This window comes from Ascaphus truei, chromosome 3 (genome assembly GCF_040206685.1).
Source record: "Ascaphus truei isolate aAscTru1 chromosome 3, aAscTru1.hap1, whole genome shotgun sequence".
In the NCBI taxonomy this organism is placed as follows: Eukaryota; Metazoa; Chordata; class Amphibia; order Anura; family Ascaphidae; genus Ascaphus; species Ascaphus truei.
This window is the reverse complement of record NC_134485.1, coordinates 226,692,400-226,716,283: the sequence shown is the minus strand read 5'-3', so window position 1 is coordinate 226,716,283 and position 23,884 is coordinate 226,692,400. Positions and strand designations below refer to the sequence as shown.

At 41.9% G+C, this 23,884-nt stretch overlaps 1 protein-coding gene across 5 annotated transcripts in view; it reads right to left on the bottom strand.

The window, feature by feature from the left end:
* The window catches only part of CFAP47 (cilia and flagella associated protein 47), a 663,944-nt gene that overhangs the window by 114,324 nt on the left and 525,736 nt on the right, over positions 1-23,884 (bottom strand). For all 5 annotated transcript variants that reach the window (XM_075590256.1, XM_075590258.1, XM_075590257.1 and 2 more), the window contains one exon: positions 20,250-20,354. In XM_075590256.1, coding sequence (XP_075446371.1) covers positions 20,250-20,354 — 105 coding nt within the window. The remainder of the gene's footprint in view (positions 1-20,249; positions 20,355-23,884) is intronic.

The window sequence follows — 23,884 nt, the reverse complement described above, 5'->3', positions numbered from 1 at the left end:
TGTGAGTAGTGGAGGCCACTGGAAGCAGGAGATTGCAGCAGGTAACAGGAACAATGATGCAGGCCTCTGCAAGGAGAATATGCAGCAGGTAACAGCAACCCGATGTAGGCCTCTGCAAGAGGGATATGCAGATAGGTAACAGGAACACCGATGCAGGCCTCTGCACGAGGGATATGCAGATAGGTAACAGGAATTGAGGAGCCAGTGCTACAGCACAGAAAAGCACCCCCTAGCCAGGTACAGCTGAGAGTGGTGGAGGCCACTGGAAGGACACAGGGAACAGGCATTGCAGACAGGACAAGGAACACTGAGGCTTCAGTGTAACCACGGCGGCGCGGGGGAGTCTGCCAGTAACTAGGAGCAATGGCAAGAAGGGCAAGGCAGGCCAAACAGAGATGCTGTGGCAAACACAGTTACTAGATAAAGTCTATGTTCAGCAACCTCCTGGTGGGCGGAGCAGGAGTTAAATAGAACAGGCAGCCAATGAGGCAGAGCTGCATAGGAGGCATCAAGAAGCAGGCTGCAGTCTAATTGCAGAAGCAGGTGATGCTGATTGCAGAAAACTGGGGCGAGTTGTCAAGAAGCTGCAAGGCTCTGTAAGGAAAAGGTTTCAGCAAAACCCAGGAGCGGATTCCTTACATGAGGGAAGTGGAATAAATGCAGGATATGGGGATAGGTAAAAATCAGTAACTTTACCAGGATAAAGAGAGGTTACTGCTCAAGATGGCTGCTGGTACTAAGAGACAGCATGCTGGTCTGGGCTGATGGGAAATTTACTGGGACAATAGCATCTGGCAAGACGAGGGGGAGCAGTCCATCCTGGTAAAAAGGCAGGGGGGTTGCCAAGGCAACTGTCTGAAGCCAAGAAACCCACAAGGGGTAACAACATTGTTGCGAAAGCTATGCTGAGGAGTGCTGGCAGCCTGAAGACAGAGAAAACACACAATCCTTTTCCAGGACAACCATGTTTTTACAAAATGCATTTTTTGTGATCTACTGTACAATTTAACTGCATGGCCATATTGCTTTAATCCCTGACAGAATTTGAGAGACAAGATTGTTCAAATGTTGGTCTAATTAGCAGAACACTAGACAGAATCCATCTTAAAAACGATCGGCAATGAAGTAAAAGGCTCCTCTTAACTGCACATGATAAATGAACACCATTATTTGCAGAATAGAAAGAAAGGAGCATAGCAAAAGATCTATCAGACAACAGCGGTGCTTTACACTTTAGATTAACTATTTTACACAAAGCCTTTTCTGATGTAGACCTTTGAATAAGTGAGATTGCCCACTGAGTTCAATCGTTACTTCTGTTTTATAGCACTGACCAAGGTTTTGATTAAAGCATAAAATCAATTCAAACTAAAGTATGGTAAAACTAAAAGAAGATTATAAAAAGTTAAAATTCTGAGAATAACAATGAAATCACATAGTACAGATGTTGGTGATTATACAGGTAGTTCAGTGTAAAGGAAAGTACCAGACATGCGATAAAAATAATTGGGTAACATTAACCCAGGTTGAAAATATATGCATATGATCAAAGTGCTCCAATTTTTATAATAGCTGACAACCGGGCTGTAATCCTTACACAAATAAGTACATTAAACTGATGAACCTTAAACAAACGTGTTGTGATACCTCTTAATGGATTAACATGTTCTTCACAGATAAAATCTTAATAATTTAAAAATAATATTTTAAAAATCCACCGCCCCCAGGCACTTAGCTGTGTCGGCAGCCTCCTTGCTACTGCCCCACCTCCTCTTGAACCGCAGCATCAAATGAGGCCGTGGTCGTCACCTACTGTATGTGACGTCATACGGTGTCTTGTTGGAATGGTCGTGCAACCCTGGCTATAAAAAGCCGTGCGGTAGATGATAAAATGGCGAAACTCACATTTTTTGCCAGCAACTGATATTCACTAAACTCCGATATGCATATCGTGCAAAAAAACTTGCATTCTTTTCTCGCAACCCAAAGGGTGGTAATATCAGAATTGCGATTTGCATATCAAGGAGTTTCTTTTATTTTTACTGTATAGGATTGAATCCGGGGGTGTCCGGGGGCCTCCGGAGCTGGCCCGCTTATTTATTTCAGCTCCAGATATCCCCGGATTCCATTCACTGATGTGATGTAATTTGTGATGTCATGTGTGATGACATCAGCAAAGCATGGGGGGGTGTGACAGGGTGAAGTCAACCCCTATCAGTTATGCCTGGGAAACATATGTCTGAGTGCTTCATCCAGCACTCATAAGGGTTAACTCAGGTGGAAGCTAGCTAATCATGATGTAAGCTGACACCTGAGAGCCAGCAAGGTAGATAAGGATCTTGTTACCAGCAGTAGCTGGCTGTCTCAGATGAGAGCACATGGATAGATGTGCTGCTAGCCAGAAGGATACAGCACACTACTTACTGCAGTCAAAGTAAGATTTCTTTCATTTGTTTGCATGACTGCTTAAAAAGACTCTTACGGTTTGGGTATGGTTTAGCCAGCCAGCCTGCTAGCTAGGACTGCTGTGTTAGTCAGTTTTCTCCCAACGTGAAGCAGGATTTATTTGCTTAAAGGGACAGTGTACCCGCATGTTATGTTGCTGTGGAGAAATAAAGCCACTGAACGTTTTCATTTATCCTGAAACTACACGTGTGGACTGTTCCCTGACCTCGGCTACAGGCCGTCCTGCCACAGATGGTGTGAGAAGTGGGATGTTGGACGGGCCTTGTATCTGAAGGGCCACACACACACAGACGGGGAAAAAAAATGGAGACAATTTTTTCTCAGTTCCTTGAGCAACAGCTCCAGCTAGCAGAGAAACAAGCTGAGCAACAGGCCCAGCAATCTGAGCGACAGGCCCAGCAAGATGAGCGACAGGCCCAGCAAGATGAGCGACAGGCCCGGCGAGAGGAAAAGCTACTCCAATTGCTGGCCGAAGGCCCAGCCCCAAGCAGACCAGGGATTCCAAATAACCCACCGGTGGATCCAGCCAGTTTTATGCTGCATAAAATTAAGTCAAATGAAGACCCAGAGGCATTTCTCCTCACTTTTGAAAGGGTAGCCACGGCCCAAGGCTGGACAGTTGATCACTGGGTAACGACTCTGGCTCCACTCCTCATAGGGGAAGCTCAGGCAGCCTACCAGGCTCTTCCAGCAGACGAGGCCATGGACTATCAGCAACTAAAGGCTGCTATTCTGGATCGCCTAGGCCTCACTCCAGAGACCTACCGACGGCGGTTCCGGACAGTCAAATATACAAACAGAGACAGACCCCGGGTCGTAGCCCACCGCTTAGTAGACTTATGTACCAGGTGGATACAACCGGAAAAACATGACAAGGCAGAGATCCTTGAACAGTTTGTGCTCGAGCACGGGAGATCCAGTCAACCCGATCGGAAGACCCTTTCCCATCTCGGAGGGTTCCTGGTACAAACTCCCGCAGAGACGCCCATCCTTGGTCCGAGGCCACTGGATCACTCAAGGGAGGCCGCCACCCACAGTATTCCCCAAGAACCTGGACTCCTGTCACCCACCCGGTGGAGAGGATAACCCCACCAACCAGAAGGTTGCTATTCAGAAAGCTCAGATGAGCTGCCAAACTCGTATGGGAAGTGCATCTCGCCAAGCGGTAGCCCTCCTGCTCAAACAAACCGAGCGGGAGCTGAAAAACAGCTCCAACTAGCATTTTCTATAAAATCACCCTGGTCTAATAGCTCCAATGAGATCATTGAGGCTCTCACATAGCGAGCTACTCACCAATTTGATTAAATGGGATTTGCGGTAGGATTTAGAAAAAAAAAGGTATCTTTTCTACATAGGATTTAAGCCGGGAGTCTTTGGAACTGAGACATATTGCTTTCTAGTTCTGAGTCCCTGGTCTTGAAAAAGAAAAATACATACTTTTTGTGCTCTGACAAAAGTGTTTGTACTAACAAAAATAAGCATGCCATACATTTTGAATGTAATTTGACAATGTTTATAATGTACAGTATAAAGCATTATCAAAGTTACAGTACATCCCCTTCCTCTTCTGATTGGTTTGTCCTTTTCATTCCCAGCCTCTCTCTAGCAGGCTAACAATTGTATCTAGTAACTGCCCAGTCATATTATCTACATGGACTAAACGTCCCGCAATGCTATGCTGTAAAATATTTTAATAACTTGAACAATACTCGTTCGAGTACATGAGAATTTGTAGATCTGCAATGTTTCTAATCGATTGTCAGTGTGCACCTAGTATTGATGCACATATGTAAAGATATCAAATCAATTTTAATTTTTCAACACGTCCCTTTGACCAGCACCTTTAACATATAATTTTAATTTGTGTGACAGTGTTGACATATGTTGTCACAGGTTACATACATGTAAACCTATAACCAACATGTGTAACGTAATGAATAGATGTTAGATTGTGTCATAAATGTGCAATGTTTTAAGAACTGTGGTGAATAGGCATATTTTAGTTTTTTCCAAGATTCCTTAATATGTACGTTTTTATTTATTTACAAAGTTAATATTTCTGTTTTGTGTGTGAATTTAAAGCAGCAGTTGAACAATATACTACATGTTTTTTTAAACATCAGATCTGTACTAAATGAAAATACTTTTAGCATTTAAAAAAGATAATGATCTTGAGCTTAGCTAATTACTTGTCATTGTGCAGATTGTATTGATGCACATATTGCATTGAAAAAACAAATGTTGTTTCTTTTTAAAATGCTAACTTGAAATGCAGCATTACACGTTAACATGCTTCAATGATTTAGTACCAATTATAATTAATCGCAAAATGCAACTCCTATTGCTGACTGTTGCGTACGTGACAATTAGTGGCATTATAAAGATCTGTTTTACTTTGGCTAATGAAGGTATATGAATATTTACGTCACGTTATAAAAATATCAGGTTATGATTTAGAATTCTAATGAACACATATTCATTTTTTGTAGACACACATGGAGTTTATTACTTAATTTGTTTTTTTTTTAAAACACCTTTCATTTATTGAAGTCGCGTGCCATAATGACATAGCTTCTTAAAGAAAGTCAATTGAACACTTACTTCGAGGTAGAGATGGCGCATGGAGAGATGGAGATGAGATATATTATGATAAGAAGGAGAAGACAGGCTTTGGAGGAGAGACAGAGGAGAGAGGAGAGGGACAGAGGAGAGAGGAGAGGGACAGCATAGGAGAGGGAGAGGGACAGGATAGGAGAGGGAAGAGGAGATGATAAAGGAGAGAGTTGGTGCCCCATCCACATTTATATCGTGAACGCACACTTTTGGAGGGGCTTACTGAGGAAGAAATTATTAGCAGATATCGCTTGAGTACAGCAGCAATGTTAGCTCTTTATGAAGAGTTAAGAGAAAATTTAGATTTCTTAACAGCCAGAGGTCGTGCAGTTGCTGGGCTTGTTAAAATGCTGTGCTCATTACATTTTCTTGCTTCTGTGTCTTTTTAGACAACTGTGGGCATAGTAGGCGGGGTCATGCAGTCGGCATTCTCGCGGGCCTTTAGCCAGTTTCTATGTGCACTGACTAGACGCGCTAGGAATTATATTCATTCTCCTAGAGAGCAGACAGAATTGCTGGAACTGAGAAATGGCTTTTATACCATAGCCGGGCTATCATGTGTGATGGGTGCAATCGATTGCACCCATGTTGCCTTTATCCTGCCTAGTCTGAATGAGCATGCTTACTGTAACTGCAAACACTTTCACTCCATCAATGTGCAGGTGGTATGCAATGCCAATATTAAGATTCTTAATGTTGTACCCAGATTCTCGGGTTCCAGGCGCAATTCATCTATCCTGAGAAACTCATCAGTGTTCCATGCATTTGAAACGGGTCATTTTGGGCATGGTTGGCTGGTGGGTAAAGTGGTAAAATAACATTTTTTTATGTGTATTTATTTTAGATGGAAAATTCTTATTATTATGACATATATAGTGTTTCATATACTCACATCTATATTTATAAATACTTTTTAGTTAATTGGTATAATGTTAAATAGATTGTTGCTAAGACAAATGTCCATGTGTATTGATTGCATCACACACACACACACACACACACACACACACACACACACACACACACACACACACACACACACACACAAGCTGTTATGTGAAACACGTCCACGTGCTCTCCTTGCTCTCCTCTCTCCAGTCTTTTTTTTTTTAAACATTCAATTAAATGCTTTATTGACAAACGGACGCACACAAATTGAACATTAGTACATTTTGTATTAGACACATGCAGGGATTAAACATGAAGTGGACCTTCCACTGCCAATGCCATACCGCTTACCTCTACACCATAGGCTGGGTGTGACAAAACATACCCTATAAATATATTTATCCTCTGTAAGGAGAGTGTACTCTGTTCACTGTCAAGTTAATTTCTAGATGTCAGTGACATCACAGTCAGTATGGTGTAGGGGTAAGGTTTGCTTAACTAGCATATGAAAGGTCCTGGGTTCTATTCCTGTATGATATGGTATAATTAAAAATTTAAATAATGATATACAAATGATTATTTTATTTTTATGTAATATAATGTTAGTTTATTTTTATCTACACCATATGTTATTTAAAAATATGAAGTAAACATTTGACAGACATTAGTTGACTTGTTTGTCTATTGCAAATAGAATGAACATTTACTCCCTGTTACTATATGTACTGTATGAAAGGACATACATTGATAATAGAATTGACAAGTGTACCATTACATTTGTTTAAAAATACCCAATTTAGTAATGTATATGAATTTTCAGAAGAACAGCAAAAGCAAATAAGTTCATGATTCAACCAAAAACTTTATTTTTGGCTTAACATTTGAGATCTAGTCAGTGGCCTGTTGCTTGGAGCCTCTTGTGAACATGTTCTCCCTCTGCCACGTAAATTTGAACTTCTAGAACGCACACTTACTAAGCAACCAAACAGGCCTGCAGCCTTTGCTCTTAAGCAGAAATACTTTTAAGTAGAAATCTTTAAAGTAGTATGGAAGTTTAAAAAAGGAAGTTCAAAAAGAAGTGGAAAAAGTGGACACAATCTACTGCTTCTGATTCCTGCATTTGATCTACGCTGGAAAGGAGGATATCATGACAGAGTGCAAATCTCAACACATTACTATTGCTGTGATGCCGCCTTTACTTTTTATATTTGCTGTAACCTCACTTATTTTCAAATTATGCACTTCCTTCCACCAGCCTCATCATGTCTCTAACTCTATTCATATTTCGCCATCTCTCCTTACTTCACCACTTCTCAGTTCACATGAACTCCTCTCTTACCTGCGCCCTCTGTCACCACACAGCTATACCTCCTGCACTAAAACACACCCCTACAAATCATCCTCACACATTCTCTTTCTGTCCATGCTTCTCCTCCTTGCTTCTGGGGATATCTCTCCCAATCCTGGTCCCTGCCTTATTTCTACTTGCTCTCATCCTCGCCTTCCACATGCAACCTCTACTCCTTCTGGTGTTAACCCCTCCAACCTCATACCCATCCCCTGCCACCCTCCCTCCTCTCTCCCTTTCTCCTGTGCCCTTTGGAATGCACACTCCCTTTCTAACAAGTTCCTCTCTGTGCATGACTTCTTTCTCTCTCACTCCCTGTTCCTATTTGCCATAACTGAGACCTGGCTCACTCAGACTGACTCTGCTCTGGAAGCTGCCCTCTCCTATGGTGGCCTTTCCTTCTCCCACACTCCGCGCCCTGGTGGCAGGGGTAGAGGCGTGGGGCTCCTGCTCTCCTCTCTCTGCGGTCCATGTGGCGGTCATCTATCGCCCACCTTCCTCTACTCATCCCCCTTCTGCCTTTCTCTCTCACTTTGAATCCTGGCTCTCTTTCTTTCTCTCCTCAGACTCCCCTGTTCTTCTCCTTTGGGACTTCAATTGCCACATTGATGACCCCTCCCTCCCTTGGGCTTCCCGCTTTTTCTCTAACCTCTTCTTTTGGCCATCAACAGTGGACTGAAGCCAGCACCCACAAGGATGGACACTACCTAGACCTGGTTTTCACTAAAAACTTCTCTCTCTCCGACTTCTCCATCTCCCCTTTTCCTCTCTCTGACCATCACCTCATCTCATTTTCTCTCTCTCGCTTCTCTCCATCTCCATCTCGCCCTCGTTTTTGCAGAAACCTGCGCTCTATTAACCTACCAGCTCTTGATTCCACTTTACGCTCCTCCCTCTCCTCTTTCAGTTCTGCTTCAGACCCTGACAACCTGGTCAGGAACTACAACTCTGCCTTATCTTCCTCTCTTGATCTTCATGCCCCGCTTTCTCTCGGCCGTCCTCGCCCTTCTAACCCCAGACCCTGGCTAAACTCCCACACACTCATGCTGCGTTCCTCCACTCGTTCCTCTGAACGCCTCTGGAGGAAATCTCATACGCTCGCAGACTTCATTCACTACAAATTTATGCTATCCTGTTTCAACTCTGCTCTCTTTCAAGCTAAACAAACCTACTTTTCATCACTAATCAACACACACAAGTCTAACCCACGCCGTCTCTTTTCTGTCTTTGGCTCTCTACTCAGACCACCCTCAGCTGCCTCCTCTTCTTCCTCCATCTCACCTCAGGACTTTGCTGACTTTTTTAAGGAAAAGGTGGAGTCCATACGGCAGAACATCCCATCTGTTGCCTCCTCCCATCCCACAATGCTTCCCAACTCTCCTCCTGCCTTATACTTCCTCCCAAACCTGGCCCTACTACCTCCTTCCACATTGCTATTGGAAATACGATCATTCACCCAGTAGCCCACGCATGCTGCCTAGGGGTTACACTTGATTCCTCACTCTCATATTCAAAACGTTTCTAAAACTTGTCGCTTTTTCCTCCGCAATATCACAGAGATACGCCCTTTCCTCTGTTACTCAACTGCTAAAACTCTGACTCAGGCCCTCATTCTCTCACGTCTCGATTACTGCAACCTCCTGCTGTCCGGCCTTCCTACCTCTCACCTGTCTCCCCTACAATCTATCCTAAACGCTGCTGCCAGAATCACTCTACTCTTTCCTAAATCTGTCTCCGCATCTCCCCTCCTGAAATCCCTCTCCTGGCTTCCGATTAAATCACGTATCTCACACTCAAGTCTCCTGCTCACTTTTAAAGCTTTACATTCTTCAGCCCCTCCTTACATCTTAGCCCTAATTTCTCGCTATTCACCATCCCGACTCTTGTGTTCTTCTCAAGGATCTCTTCTTTCTACCCCCTTTGTATCTAAACCTCTCTCCCGCCTTAGACCTTTCTCACTTTCTGCCCCACACCTCTGGAATGCCCTTCCCCTCAATACCCAACTAGCCCCCTCGCTATCCACCTTTAAGACTCACCTTAAGACACATCTGCTTAAAGAAGCATTTGAGTAGCACTGGATAATCATGGACACATGACACATAAAGCTTGGCCCCCTGCAGACGCACTTACTAGTATTCCCTCCTACTGTCTTTGTACGTTCTCCCTACCTACCAATTAGATTGTAAGCTACTCGGAGCAGGGACTTCTCTTCCTTAATGTTACTTTTACAGTATGTCTGAAGCACTTATTCCCATGATCTGTTATTTATATTATTTGTTATTTATATGATATGTATTACTACTGTGAAGCTCTATGTACATTTATGGCGCTATATAAATAAAGACATACAATACAATACAGGCGATCAGATGAATGGAGAACCCCATCCACCAGGGCTTGATTCTCCATGTCAGAGAAACGCTTGCAGTGTACAGTCTCAAAACGCTGCCTATGTTTATGAGCCGGTTCAGCAGCCGCAACATCGACCTCTGGTCACATTCCCTGTGTGTCTCTTGCTGGCCCTGATCCATGGAGCCCCTACTTCTAACCTAACAGTCCTCCCCACACCACCACTACTCTCCCCACACTCACACTCACACTCACACTCACACGTCCACTTGCACCTTCACTCACACATCCACTTGCACGTTCATGCCCATCACTTACTCAAACACTCACAATAACAGATAAAGAAAATAAATGACACACTAACAAAACAAGAAAATCAGAAACAAAACAAAATTACAGAAGACAACTCACTCAAAAATCATCAAGAACTCTCACAATATCCAAAAACCTCCAACCACCTAGCCCAGTCTGTCTCTTCCTCACTCCCAGCAGCACAGACACATGGTGAAGCAAATGGCCCCTTTAAATAGACTGTCTTGCGAGATTATGGCAGAACGGTACGAAAAGAAAGAAAAAAAATGCCTGATTTCTCACCGAACTATCTGAGCCATTTCCTACCTCGCGGTTTGAGACTTGTGGTAATGCTTTCTGATAATTACTGAACACCATGACAAACCGGTTGATGGGGTCATGCCACATCGTTCGAGATAGCAGCAATTTTATCGAAGCTACTAGAATAGGCCCCTATGTGTTCATTTAAAAGATACTCAAAAGAAAGTTCATTATACTGTACTTGTTTATTTACAGATGCAGCGGCCGTTATTCGAACACTTCACGCGGTGTATACCTCAGAATACCCATGCGTTGGCGCGCAATTTCTTCCAACCGCACCGCCTTTAGACGCAAGTGCAGAAAATGGCATTTTAGTGTTATGGTTTTTAAACATCTGAAATTGACACAGTAGCACAGTAGCACAGTACTGTACACATTACAATTCATTAATTTCATTGCATTTAATTGCACACAATCCATGAAATTGAAACAAAGCAACCGCGATAGACACGTGTGCCTGGGGCGATTGGCTGCATTAATGCTGCGTTGAGTACAGCAGCGCACACGAAAACTGCTCTGTGATTTGTTCGAATAACGGCCACTGCATCTGTATGTGTTTGGTACTGTAGTGACCTGGGTCTTATTCAGTTCCTCGGTTTCCACGTGTAAAAACTGGACAAATGGCCATCTCTCTGGTGGATAATATATGTTACAAAGGATTTTCCTTGACAATTTCATTAAGGGTCAGGTGCTTCAGAACAGCCGATTTATCAACAATCTTTGTAGTTGTGAAAGCAGCTTATAGGCCTTCCTGTATGTTTGTTGATATTTACTATTGTCCACAACTCCCTGACAGATACTGTAGCACTGTTCTCAGCAGTTGAGGACTTGGATGCAGTTGCTTGAAATAATTGCTCAGCAAGATCCAGGATGTAATCTATATGTGTATATGAACCTTTTTGACAGAGAACATCACCTTCTTTTAACTTAATTTTCAATAATATGTAGCCCTGTGTGGTTTGGGCTATATTTCTGCTCTCCTCCTGGCAGTAATTCCTGTGTAAGGGCAGAGTTGCCAGCAGGTATGCACCACATTCAGACATGTAGCTGGAGCTTGAGACACCCTAGGACACCCTATGTGAGATTGGGGGGAGGGGGGTCGAGGGGCTACAAATATGTAAGCACACATAGCTTTAAGTTAATTGTTCTGGTTGTTTGCTGGACAATGATGCCTCAGGAAGCAGCATCAGTACTTTGTATTTCAGTGTAATAATGAGAAATATTAGTTGTAAATTCAATACACACGGTTTGCAAGTCAAAAGCTGTAATTTTATCATTTTTGTTTAAATCTATGTAATGTGGTAATCACTCATTTACAAGAGATAAAGTATTGTATTGAATGGTTTAATGTGTTACATAGTTTATAGACTTAACTATGCACAGACCATATTATATTTGGAAACATTTTAACTCAATCGAAAGCCTTGTGGCTTATTGTGTAATTGGAATTCTTATTGCAATTGCAGTTTTTTTTTTTTGCACAAATGAGGATAATTAATTATATGAGCTTTAAATGAGGCAACATTGTGCCTTTAAAATTTTTTAATTTCCAGCATCAACTAGAGCATTAGACCATAACAATTTACAGCTGAAGACGTTATTTTCTTAAATTCTAGCTAAAAGGGACACTTCTAATAACAATATGCAAATAATATACTACAGGGTATATACAGTCAGGGCAACAAATTGTAGCAATCATTACTGAAAACTGGAAATAAAAAGATTTTGTGCTTCTAATGTGAAGAATATAGAAGTGCGCAAAACAATATAAATGTGTAAACTTATATAAATTTCCCTGCAGTCAAGGTAATATCTCTCACCTCAAGAGATAGAAAAACAAAGTCACACAAATGGTTTGATCTTTTTGTATTTCTTTTTGTTTTCCTTTTACATTACTATCTCACACTTTACTGCTTAGAGATCACTGTGTAATGCCCTCCATGAATATATGCAATTTTTTACATGATTTTTTAAATTATGTGTCATGGTAATATCACAGGATATTATGTATTTTAATCCATCTGGTGCTTCATGGGTTAATGAAGATACAATTTGGGTTTAATAATACAAAATATTGGGTTTATGACAGGTCAAGACATTTCCTAGGTCTGGGATCTTCAAAGAGGACTTAATGGTGGGGGGGCGTCTATCACAGATGTGCACTAAAAGTGAGATATGGGTTGTTTAGAAGGTCCTAAACAATAAGCAGAGACTACAATATCAGCCGCAAAGAAAGCTAAATGGTTGTGAGTAATTACTGGTGCATTCCAGAGAGAGGTGACACGCAGGGTATGCTTTAATTGGAGTACTTTATTAAACATGAGACTATCATGTGGTCATCTACTTTACCTACTAAAAGTAACACGTGTGTATCCGTGGCAAAGAGTGGCATATAATGATTATCGACATGTGAGGTCTAGCAGGTACTAAAGCACATATATCCATTTGTCACTCAAATTTTGAATTAAGACGGTCGTCTCATTGCATCCGTAATGACCACCTGAATCGATTGATGGGACTCACATGTGTCTCAGTATTAGAGGTGGGAAGTTATGAGTGCGGCTATATGGTGGGGCAAAATCTAAACATCGTTTGAAGCAGTTTTGTTTTTACTCTGTCATAAAACTGTCAATCTCGAAGCTGATTTACGACAGGGGTGGGCTTATGTTATTTCAATGGGGAAAAATGAATACATAAGCCTTAGCAACTATTCTGAAAATCAGATTTCAACAGAGGTGTGTTTGGACCAAACATGTAAAGTTCTATTTTCTGCACCAGTGACCTCTCTGGGGAAAAACCTATGACATACTGTATGGTAACGTAGTGTATAGGGATTTCTGTTTTATTCTTTTATTTTAAGAAACAGTCCTGCATTTACTGTAATTGTATGTTCTTGTAATCTTTTTACTGTAATCTAAGCACTGTATTTTTATATATAATAAAACATTTAATAAGTGATGCTTTGGGCTCTGAATGAACTATTGCATGCTCTGGAGAGAGTATTTCCATATTCGGACACATTTTTCTAGAACAGATTTTTGTGTGACCTGAGATCCTGGTAGATTTATTAATTTTACATCTTTTATTTGCATTTCTCAGGTGGGTGCAGCGTATAGATGATTGCAATTGAGCAAGGGGTTAATATTAACTCATTCAAGGTACCTTGCGCAGGCGAAAGGTGATTTGGCTAGAGTAGCCGTGTGTATTGATCCTGGTTCCTTTTCTAAGTCCTGTGCTCAGTTGTGTGCTGTTCGTGACAGGTGGTATATGGGGACAGACTTAAGGAAGATATTGTCCATTGAGGGACCTTTGTAAAGGTGAAAGGTGGGACAACTTGCGAGTTGTGTATTAACCCTTGTCCCGTATGCAAGTCACGTGCTCACAGGTGTGCTACACGTGACACCATGTATATTGATAGTCATGAGCTAATTGGCATGCATGACATTCTCCTGGATATTTGACATTTTTACCATGATCCCAAAACCATATAGGAGGACTTTCTGGACTATGATCTGGCTATTTCGGTTTGGTTGAGTATGTGGCACTCTTATCTGGAATAATATGACATTGCATAATGCTATTGTTGTATATTTAAAATGTAATATTCATGTTTGTTTTGTATTTAATTCTTGATATATGTTATGATGTACAATGGAGAAATATGTTATGATGTACAATGGAGACATTTGGATATATTTACCATATATGCCTTATACACTGATTTTATCAGAATTCATACTATTAGTGGTTTTTGTAGTCCAATATTATCTCTTATTTATGCTCTGTCACTTTATCTGATTGAGAAATGAGGGTATAAAGGGATATTGTGACGCAGCAATTTATGCTGTTAAAATTTGAGTGTGATGTGCATATCTTGTATGTTCTAGTATTTTATTGAAACTTAATTATGCTATGTTAGCTTTCCTTCTATCACCTACATTTCCTTTATACTGGATTAGAGTACCTCTAGGATCATCAATATTAAGGCTAGAAGATAGAGGATCCCTTCATAATATAGTCTCCCATTTAGTGGGAGATTTTTATCCTCTTGGACAATTTTTTTCTGCTTTCTATTGACGTTCTCCTAGATGTTTATGGAGTGATAATGTTTTGTTAATTAATAGAACCAGATACACAAGAGTTATTATTTTAAACATTAAATAATATTGATTTAGAATGGTAAATACATGTAATTCAGTAGGCCTTTTCAAAAGCAAGTTCAAATAATGATAACCTGCCAGTAAATATAATTTACTGTGCAATATGATACTTTTAAATGTAGTTATTATATTGCTTTTCAGTATTCAATCCATGATATATATTTTTTGTGGCAATGTAGACATCTTTTTATACTGTCTTCAGTTATTCTTTCTGTAGCCATGCCTGGTTTTGGCTACCAGTCTGCCATCCCTGTCATGTAAGCCCTGGTAACAGTGCAGGCAGTGACAGGACCAATCATGGGGTTTCCCCATGCCCTCCCCAGAGGCAGCTCCCTTGAGTGACAGGGGAGGAGGTGGGACAAGGCCTGAGTTCTGCCTAATCCTGGGTCCAGACCTAGTATCTTCCTCCCACTTTACTTAACGGGCTGCACCACCAAATGTAGGCAGTTCTCTCTACCCTTGAGAGACAGGTAACACACAGGATTGCATGTACATTGGCATCCCCTGTTCCTCTTCCCCTTGGGGGAGAGTGAGTGATTACCATTCCCCTGTCCCTGCTAGAGGGTCAGGGGAGAGTAAGGACTGCTTGTGGTGCCTTTGGACCGGAGTGGAGGTTCAGGGACCATTCCAAGATTGGAGACCTGCATTGAGCTGTATTGTGCAGAAGACTGTGTGATACTGTGTATGCAGATGAATAAACAGGTTCCAGTTATCTATAACTCCTGCCTGGTGTGCAATCTTTCTGGGGGGAGTAAAGTACGTTTCTTCTGTAGGAGATTGCCTCCATACACATGGATCCTACAGCAGATGGAGGCGCTGTGTCACCAGAGATAAATGTCGGGTATGTACACCAGAAGACGGTCCAGAAGTGCCCACAATCATCGGCAGACAACTCAGCATTCTGTGAGCCAACATGTAGCATGCACCAAACACCTGGCAACAGGGGAATCTCCCAGAGGGTGGGGGAAACACTGTTACATTTCTTTCTTTCTATTCTATACTTGAACATTCAAGAGATAAATGTCTGTCATCTCTCTGCATTTTTGGGAGTGTAAGAAAGAGCTATCTTTATTTCCTGTTATGTCACTGCTTTGCTTGTAATACGATAACCATAAAGACCTGTATAAAATACAATGAGATGCTGATTCTTGAAGAGTATAGCTCATTTCCTATTTTCATATCATACACTTTTTTGGGGATGGATTCTATTCCTAGAAAATAAACGTTTTTTTAACACAGTAGATTTAAAATTACAGGAGGGAAGAAGATAATATTTGTGACTAAGTTCCTGTTGAATGCATGGTATATATCTAGAGTCAGACACACTTAAGATCACATGTTGCATTAGGTAATACACTAAATGAATATGCATGGAATTGCCACCAAATAGATGGATAATATTTATCTATGACAGACTCTGATATCTGCCACAATTCTAAGTACCTAAATAGTTGCACTGTAGTTTGTTGATAGCATTTTGCAAGAAACCATATACGATAGAAGGTAGACCGGATTCTATTTATCTGAACTTTTCATCTTTATCAGTATAAGAATACTATTGTTATCACTACAGCATTCTTCACTCTTGGAGAAAGACTGGTAATACATTAACCAGATTTGAGCAAATGGGGGCCCAGTAGACTTACAGTGGGGTTAAGGGTGGCTCTGGGTGACAGAAAGAGTATATACACAGGAAGATACAGAATACAGATAAACAGGAAGATTAAAAAGAGTGCTAGATAGAAAGAATGACAGTCTTCCTATATCGCCAGCCCAAATAAAATAGTCCACTATTTAAAATCCTTATGTATATGGGATTTTGGGGGCCCCTAACCCCTAAATCTTAGACATCTTTCTTTGTGCACCAAACAAAAAATGTGGGGCAGAAGGCTATTTTGAACCACTGGATTAAAAAAACAGAAACAAAAAGCATTAGAGCAACATAAAGTACTTCGAATTTATGAAATTGCATCTTGAACTGACATTTGCAGTTGAAGTTATAATAAATTACAAATTATAATTCAAGATGAAAATAGAAACAGACATGTATGTATATCTGGTTTGAAAGAATCATTATGAATTTACTTCTGGCTCATGGGTAAATTACTTGGTATAATTTATCTGATGACTTACATACTGTATGAGAACTAAGACAAGGCCATTAGGGTGGAAGTTCATTAGCCTAGAGACCAATCATTAGTCTAGTTAATGGGTGCTGCTAATATAACAAGAGAACATTGACTGGAAATGAAATGTAACATTTAAGATGTATATTTAATACCCAAATTCATTTCTGCTGTCTCAATACATTTGATTTAATAAATGTAAAAATGTAGTAACGTGATGGTAAGAGAATCCCATATGTTATTATTGGGAAGAGCTCTTTGTGCAATTTTAAACCAGAAACAAATGAAGCAGGTAATAACTCAGAGCAGTTTCCCTCAATTCAGCAAAGAGGCACAATCAGAAACAGTTAAAGCTTATACTGGCAGCACTGTCATTAGCTGATTTTAGATTAGTCAGCTACCCAGCTATGAGATGGCTTAAATTGCTAGAACTGTCAGTTCAGATACATTTAATCAGTGAAATCAAGGGAGGAAAATCAATGCCATTTTCTCTGAGGTTAAAAGTTACTTCAAAAGCTGTAGACAATAAGAAGAATCCTTGGGTCCATCTTAATGATAACTTTCCTTTAGCTGTTGTGCACGTATACATAACATTTGTTGTGCTTTCAATTTTCATGTAATTAGCTGCCAATAGTAGGTCAGTGTCAGTTTGGTAAAATGCTACTGCTGGGGAAAAACAAGAGGATTATGCAAATGTAAAGGGCATGAACCAAGCTACAAAGGTTTGAACCTTACATTGAAAAGGTTATGAAAGCCTGGATCAACCAATCGGAAAAGTTAGATATTGATTTGAAAAGGTGAACAACGTGGACATTTATCCAGGTCAAAAACTAGGGGAAGCCCTGTGTCAGTGCCTGGTGTGTCCTGTCTCAAGTTAAATTGAAGCATTCACAAGATTTAATTCACCTGTTTGACATGTACAGTATAACTGTCATGTGACTTCTTAATGGAGAAATTCAGACAACATAGTGATAAATAGTACCAAACAAGTCAATTAATTTTTCCAAGAATTGCAGTGTCTAACTTGTGTAGGTAATAGATAGAACGAAACTTTAAAAAAAAAAAAACCTCTCTTTATGTACTTGTGCTTGTCTCCAGTATCCTGCTGCCCTGCCTTTGCCTTGTCTTGCTTCTTGTATTTAGACCTCAGCTTGTACCTGGACTCCTGCCTTCTCTGACCCCTTGACCACGGCTACAGATAACGACGATTCTACCTTCTATACTCCTGGACCCTGGCACTGCGCAACGACTATCCGATTTCGCCTATCCTAGATCACAGCGACTATTACGACCAACCTGTCCTCTCCTACCCTACCCAGCTACATGACTACCACTCTGCACTCCGGACGAGCTTGCGCAGTTGTAGGTGGCCATCAACATCCCTACCTCAGCCCTGCGGTCCTGTATAGTTTGTGGTGAGCACTCGTTACAGTATGCTCAGCCCCATAAGCATGGACCCCACTGAGGTGGTTCGAGTCTTGAACTTGCACTCAGACATGTTTAAACATGTTGAGAAATTTCTTGATCAGACCAGTCAGCGGATGGAGCAACTCCAATGGAATGTAAAAACTATGACTAGTCAGGCACCATGTATCCCTGCTGTTCCTCTCCCATCAGTGGTGTCTGCCCCCGCAGCCATGCCCACAGGTGCAGCCTCTGAGCCCCGACTCTCTACGCCCAATCACTATGGCGGCGATCTGCTTGGCTGTCGCGGGTTCCTGAATCAATGTGATATCCAGTTCGAATTGATGCCATCTCGCTTTCTTTCCAAGCGGTCTAAGGAGGTCTCTATCATATTGCTACTAGTGGATGACGCCTTGGCGAGGGCTTCTCCCATCTGGGAACAAAGGACGGATCTCACGGGTGACATAGCCCGCTTCATCACAGAATTCTGCTGTGTGTTCGACACCCCCTGGCACAAGGTAACAGCTGCATCATCTCTGTTTCATATCTCCCAATGCAACCGTCCCATAGCCCGGTACGCGGACGAATTCTGAACCATAGCAGCTGAGACTGGCTGGAATGATGAGGCATTGCCGGCGGCATTCTGGCAAGGACACTCCGAGAATCTGAAAGATTAACTCATTGCCCAGGAACACCCCAAAGAGCTTGAGGAACTCATCGGACTATGCATCCGAGTGGACTTAACACTACAGGAGAGAAGAGCCGAGAATACTCGACGCAAGTCAGGTATGCAGTCTTCCTGCAACCTCTATGCAGGGTCTCTAAAACTTCCACTTCTTGACCCGTAGGAACCCATGCAGCTCACAGGCAACAAATTGTCACCAGGGGAAAAACAGTGCAGACGTGATGCCGGACTCTGCCTGTACTGTGGAAATACTGGTCACCGGGTACTCACCTGTACCCACAAGACGGGAAATGCCAAATCCCAGTGAAAGCCGGGAGGACCTCACTGGGAACTATGTCCGCTTCTCCTCAAATGCCAACTAGACTCGATACGGCATACTAGTACTGGCAGTGTGTAGTGTGATGGTTTTTGGGAAGATATTGCTCATTTTTAGTACCTTGGGTTGAGGTAAGCGAGTCAGCAGGATAGCCGGGTGTTATTATACCCTGTTCTCAAAGAAACTCAAATTCATATCCAACATGACAAACCATTTAGTTCATTTCTAAAAAAAAAAAATCTTCTCATATGTATGGGTCATTTAGTTCAATCTTTTTGCAAAAACATGTTAATTCTGTAACCACCTCAGTGGGTCCTACACTATGAATGTTATACTGTGTTCTTTGTATTTCCTCAACTGCATAGAGAAAAGGTAAAACAAAACAATGATATGATAATCAGTAGCACGGGATGTGGGACATTTATGTGGTGCTTAAGGGGTTAAAATGTAAGAGCACTATATGTGCTATATGTGAACTACTGTTCAGTTAAAACACATGCATGGGTAGCAGTGTACGTGACAAGCCCTCATTAACTAAAGTTTTGTGGATCTAGCCGATAGAATATTAACAGAAAGAAAAGAATATTCTATAGTATATAGCAAAACATGTGACTCAGCCGTAGCTTGTGTGCTGACACGGTTTGACCTCTTGACTCACAGTACCACTTCAATTTGGCAATTTATAAGAATAATAAACAGGCGTTTTAAATGATTAGCTCGTCTGACCGCTCAGGCAAAGATAATGATTATTATTATTATTATTATTTTTGTACTAAAAAAAAATCAGGCTACTGTATAAGTGTAATGTGGCATATGAATATACAAATTTCACAGTGTAAAATGCACATATTTCATCATCAATATACATTTAGGGGCTTATTCTATATCCGCCGAAGTGGCAGGTAGGGCTGTTTTAGGTCAAAATTCTCCATTGGAGTTAATGGAGAATTGCGCCAGAAAATAACCCAATTATTCTCTCTGGCAGGTAGCAGGTATAGAATAAGCCCCTTTGGCTCATATATATAAAGCCATATAACACCTTCCGGTGCCAAAGACACCTTTTGATCCAATCACTTTGGCCGAAACATATCTTACGGAAAAGCACTTGGTTATCCTAATATGGTGATCTACAGTATTTAGCTACATTGAGCATAGAAATGCATGCTTTTTGTGCACATGTATAACTCTTGATAGAAATGAGGAATAGGATAAAACACTTTCAAAGTATATTGTATGGGTTAAGAGTAATTTACATATGCTCTATTATGAGCCACAACCATACCTGTGGGTTTTTAAAGATGATGGATGCTCGGTGATTGCCTTTTCCAAGGGAAGATGGGCAAAACTGGACTGTCACTTCTCTGGTGGTATGAGGTGGCACCAGTAGCTGACCAAAACAAAGAAGAAAGCCATTTGAGAATGTAATCAATAGTTTTGTTTGTATTTGCTATCAACAGTGTTGATATTTTGGTGATTAATGTGTTCCAATGTATGCTTTCTCCACTCCAGGCATTTATGGTCTGCTAAAACTGATAAAGTACTGTAAATAACCATAAATGCTATTTAATTGCAGTCAGCATGATGTTACAGACTCCTAAAACGAAACTGATCTTCACGTTATAAAGGCTCTTAAATGTTGGCAAAGGCAATACAAATGTTAAACATTCAGGAATAAATTATATTCCTTTTATATTATGCTAATGCTATTAAGAAATACAGAACATTTTTCTATCCTGTTTTTCCTTGGACAATACTCAATGTAAAAAGATTGTGAAGAATCTTCTTGATTTGCAATTTTCTTTCGGAATACGTCTACAGTGTAATAGTGTCAATATGTTTTTACATCTACATGCAGTGCACATTTGTGCACTGTGTTCTCTGTTAATAAACCTGTTATTCCTACACCTACAAAGTTTATTAAGGTAAACCCAATTTCAGGGATTAAAAATATGATGATAGGGTAAGGGGACTAAGAACTGTGTACTATGTCTGCACAACTGCACTAAAACAAGAAATATAAAAATATATATCTTCATCTTGTTAAATGCATTTTTTTTTTTAAATGAACTTAACTCAGGTGGCTATCCTAGAGCAGTGTTAACAGAGACTGCAATATTGAGATGATATTCACTCTAGATTCCTTGGCTGAGCTAAAGAATTTTGTGAATGTCACTATGACAAGCTGTGTTCCCCTTTATATTTTATAACCAATGCTTATTTGTTACTTCAGTTAAGCACTAAAATTTAGGAGGTGAGTTTCTTCTGAACGGAGGTGAATATATATATATATATATATATATATATATATATATATATATATATATATATATATATATATATATATTGTGACAAACGGCTTACTCCGGGGCTCCGCCGTCTGTCCGGGACTGTTAGAACACGGTCTTTTAGGGTAGGTTAAATGACGAGGCGTCACGTGCTGTTCCTTTAAACAGGCTATGCCTGGTTTATTCAGTCCCAGGCACTGAGACTGCCACAGTGCATACAACAGAAACACAAGCAAAACAAAAACCTGCTCACCTGAGCAATAACTTAACTTAGGTTTTCCCTGACTCAGGGTTGAAGTGGCTTTTCCACTTCCAACAACAAAATAAAGAACTTTGCAGTTTTAGACAAAAAGAACAGAATGATTTAACTTGTTTGGGGAGAGGCTTTTCCCCTCTCTGCTTCCAGCAGACTTCCTGTCTCCAGGCTCTAGGGGAGAGGGCAGAGGAACCAGGAAATCAGTCATAAATACCTGATTTCTAATTAGCAGGACAGGTGACAGAAATCAGGCAGCAGACAAACTCTGGTCTGGATCCCTCATCCCTCAGTTCCAGCACTTGCCAAACTGTGGGATGGAGTGCATGTATTATGAGGCTGCACTCCCAGGCCAAACAGGATAGAAACTGTTCAGTATCCTGGGAGCCCTATATATGGAATTTATTACCATCCCCTGGTTTCTGTCACAATATATATATATATATATATATATATATATATATATATATATACGAGCCCCCTTACCTCAGTGGTGGATGGGGGGTGAGCAGGCTGGTTCATCGGTTTGTGGGGGCCGCCATTTTAGTGTTCGCGCATGCGCATAGAGTACCATGCGCATGCGCAGTAGAGCAAAGTTGCTGCGGCCATCTTGTCCACGGCTGCGCAAGGGACTACATGTTCCAGAATCCTCTAGGAGGGACAGATATAGGGAATTGGCGTGAAACTGGAGTGCACCAGTCTGATGGAGGCAGCAGAGGGAATAGGTAGTGGCCAGGGTGCCAGTAGCCCCTGGACTAGGCCAGACTTCCCCCACAGGCTCCATTTAGGCCCAGAGTCACAATAAGAGAAGTATTGCAGGGAACGCCCTAGATAGGGACGCTTTCCCATTATTGCTTAGAGTGTTCCTGCAGCGGTGAACGGACGGCCACGTGGTGCCCTGCGGCCTGGGACCAGGTCTAAGGCCCTTAGACATTTAGGAGACACTCCTGCTGGAGGTCCCCCATGTGGCGGATCATCCTCTGTAAGGCGAGAGGCGAGAGGGGGATTTGCAGACCCCAAGCCGTGAGACATGACTGTACTTTTGTCTATCAGCGGTACCTGGGTACAGGAGTGCCCAGGGAGGTAAAGTGCACCAACAAATCCACACAGGGGTAGAGCTACTCCATACACTTTGGGTGGGACTGCCTTAAGGACGCTGGGTGTTTAGGTGCCTAGGGCACTCTCAGTACTTTGGGGGAACCACGCCGGGGTATTGGCATATTGTGTGGGTATCGCATTGGGGCATTCTCATTGTGGGGGTTATTGTATTGTTATTGATATATGTGCATGTGTTAGTAAGCCAGTTGTAATACCTGTGTGTGTGTATTTTTCACTGTAATTGGTTCCTGTGAGGGGTTATCCCACTACGCTGGGATCCCTCCCAAGTGGGGGCGCTGTACCAAGGAAGAAAGAGCTCACCACAGGCTCCCACTGGCAGCATATTGGGCCTCCTGTGAGCAAAACAGGAATCAGCATGCGCAGTTCCCTTAGTCATAGGGAAAGGTGGGCTACATTTGGAGGCGCTGCTGAGATTCAGACCTGGGGTGCCCAAGAGAGTAGTACAAAAATTAGAGAAACCATGTCTGTGCCCTCAAAGCAAGAGAAGCAAGTGGGCCTTGGACTTTCACGAATCTCCCCACCACGTGGTCGCAGTGGGGGACGTCCCAGCCGATAACCCCCGCGGGAGGTTTACAACTACCTAAGACAATTCCCCGATATAGCCAACACCCGGCCCATAGGCTGCAAGTGGGACCCTATATACCGCTGGAGTATTGTCATTGTTGCTGCCGGCCACGAAATACGGGAAGCAGATGGCCCACGGGTCCTGAATTTCCCAGAAGCCCTGTCCACGGGTTGTCTGTTGATATACTCTGACCTATCCATATCCATGGTAACCTTCTGTCCCGGAACCACACCCGTGGTACCTTACAGGGCTGAACTCCCCCACCATTAGGATAGCCCCAGAAGGCATGGAGCAAGCCCTGAGTCAGTTCATAGCTGCCGACATGACTACCCTAGTAGCTCTCCGACAGAAAGAAGGTGAGGAGATGTCTGCATTTCTCCACTGCATACAATTAGTAATGTGGCCACTACTCACCTCAAACTCATCCACGTCTCTGCACGAATGTAGGCATAAGCAGTTCCTGAGAGGATCAAGTCCGCCTTCTGAAAGTACTGGATAGACTGGGAGAGGAAGGCCTGAAGCTGTCCCTGGATAAATGTTGTTTCCGCCGCACCTCGATCACTTATGTGGGCCACATAGTGTCTGCGGAAGGAGTGGCTACAGACCCCGCTACGGTCAAAGCCGTAGTGAACTTGCCCAGACCAGACAATGTGATGGAGCTGCGATCATTCCTGGGGTTTTGCATATACTACCTC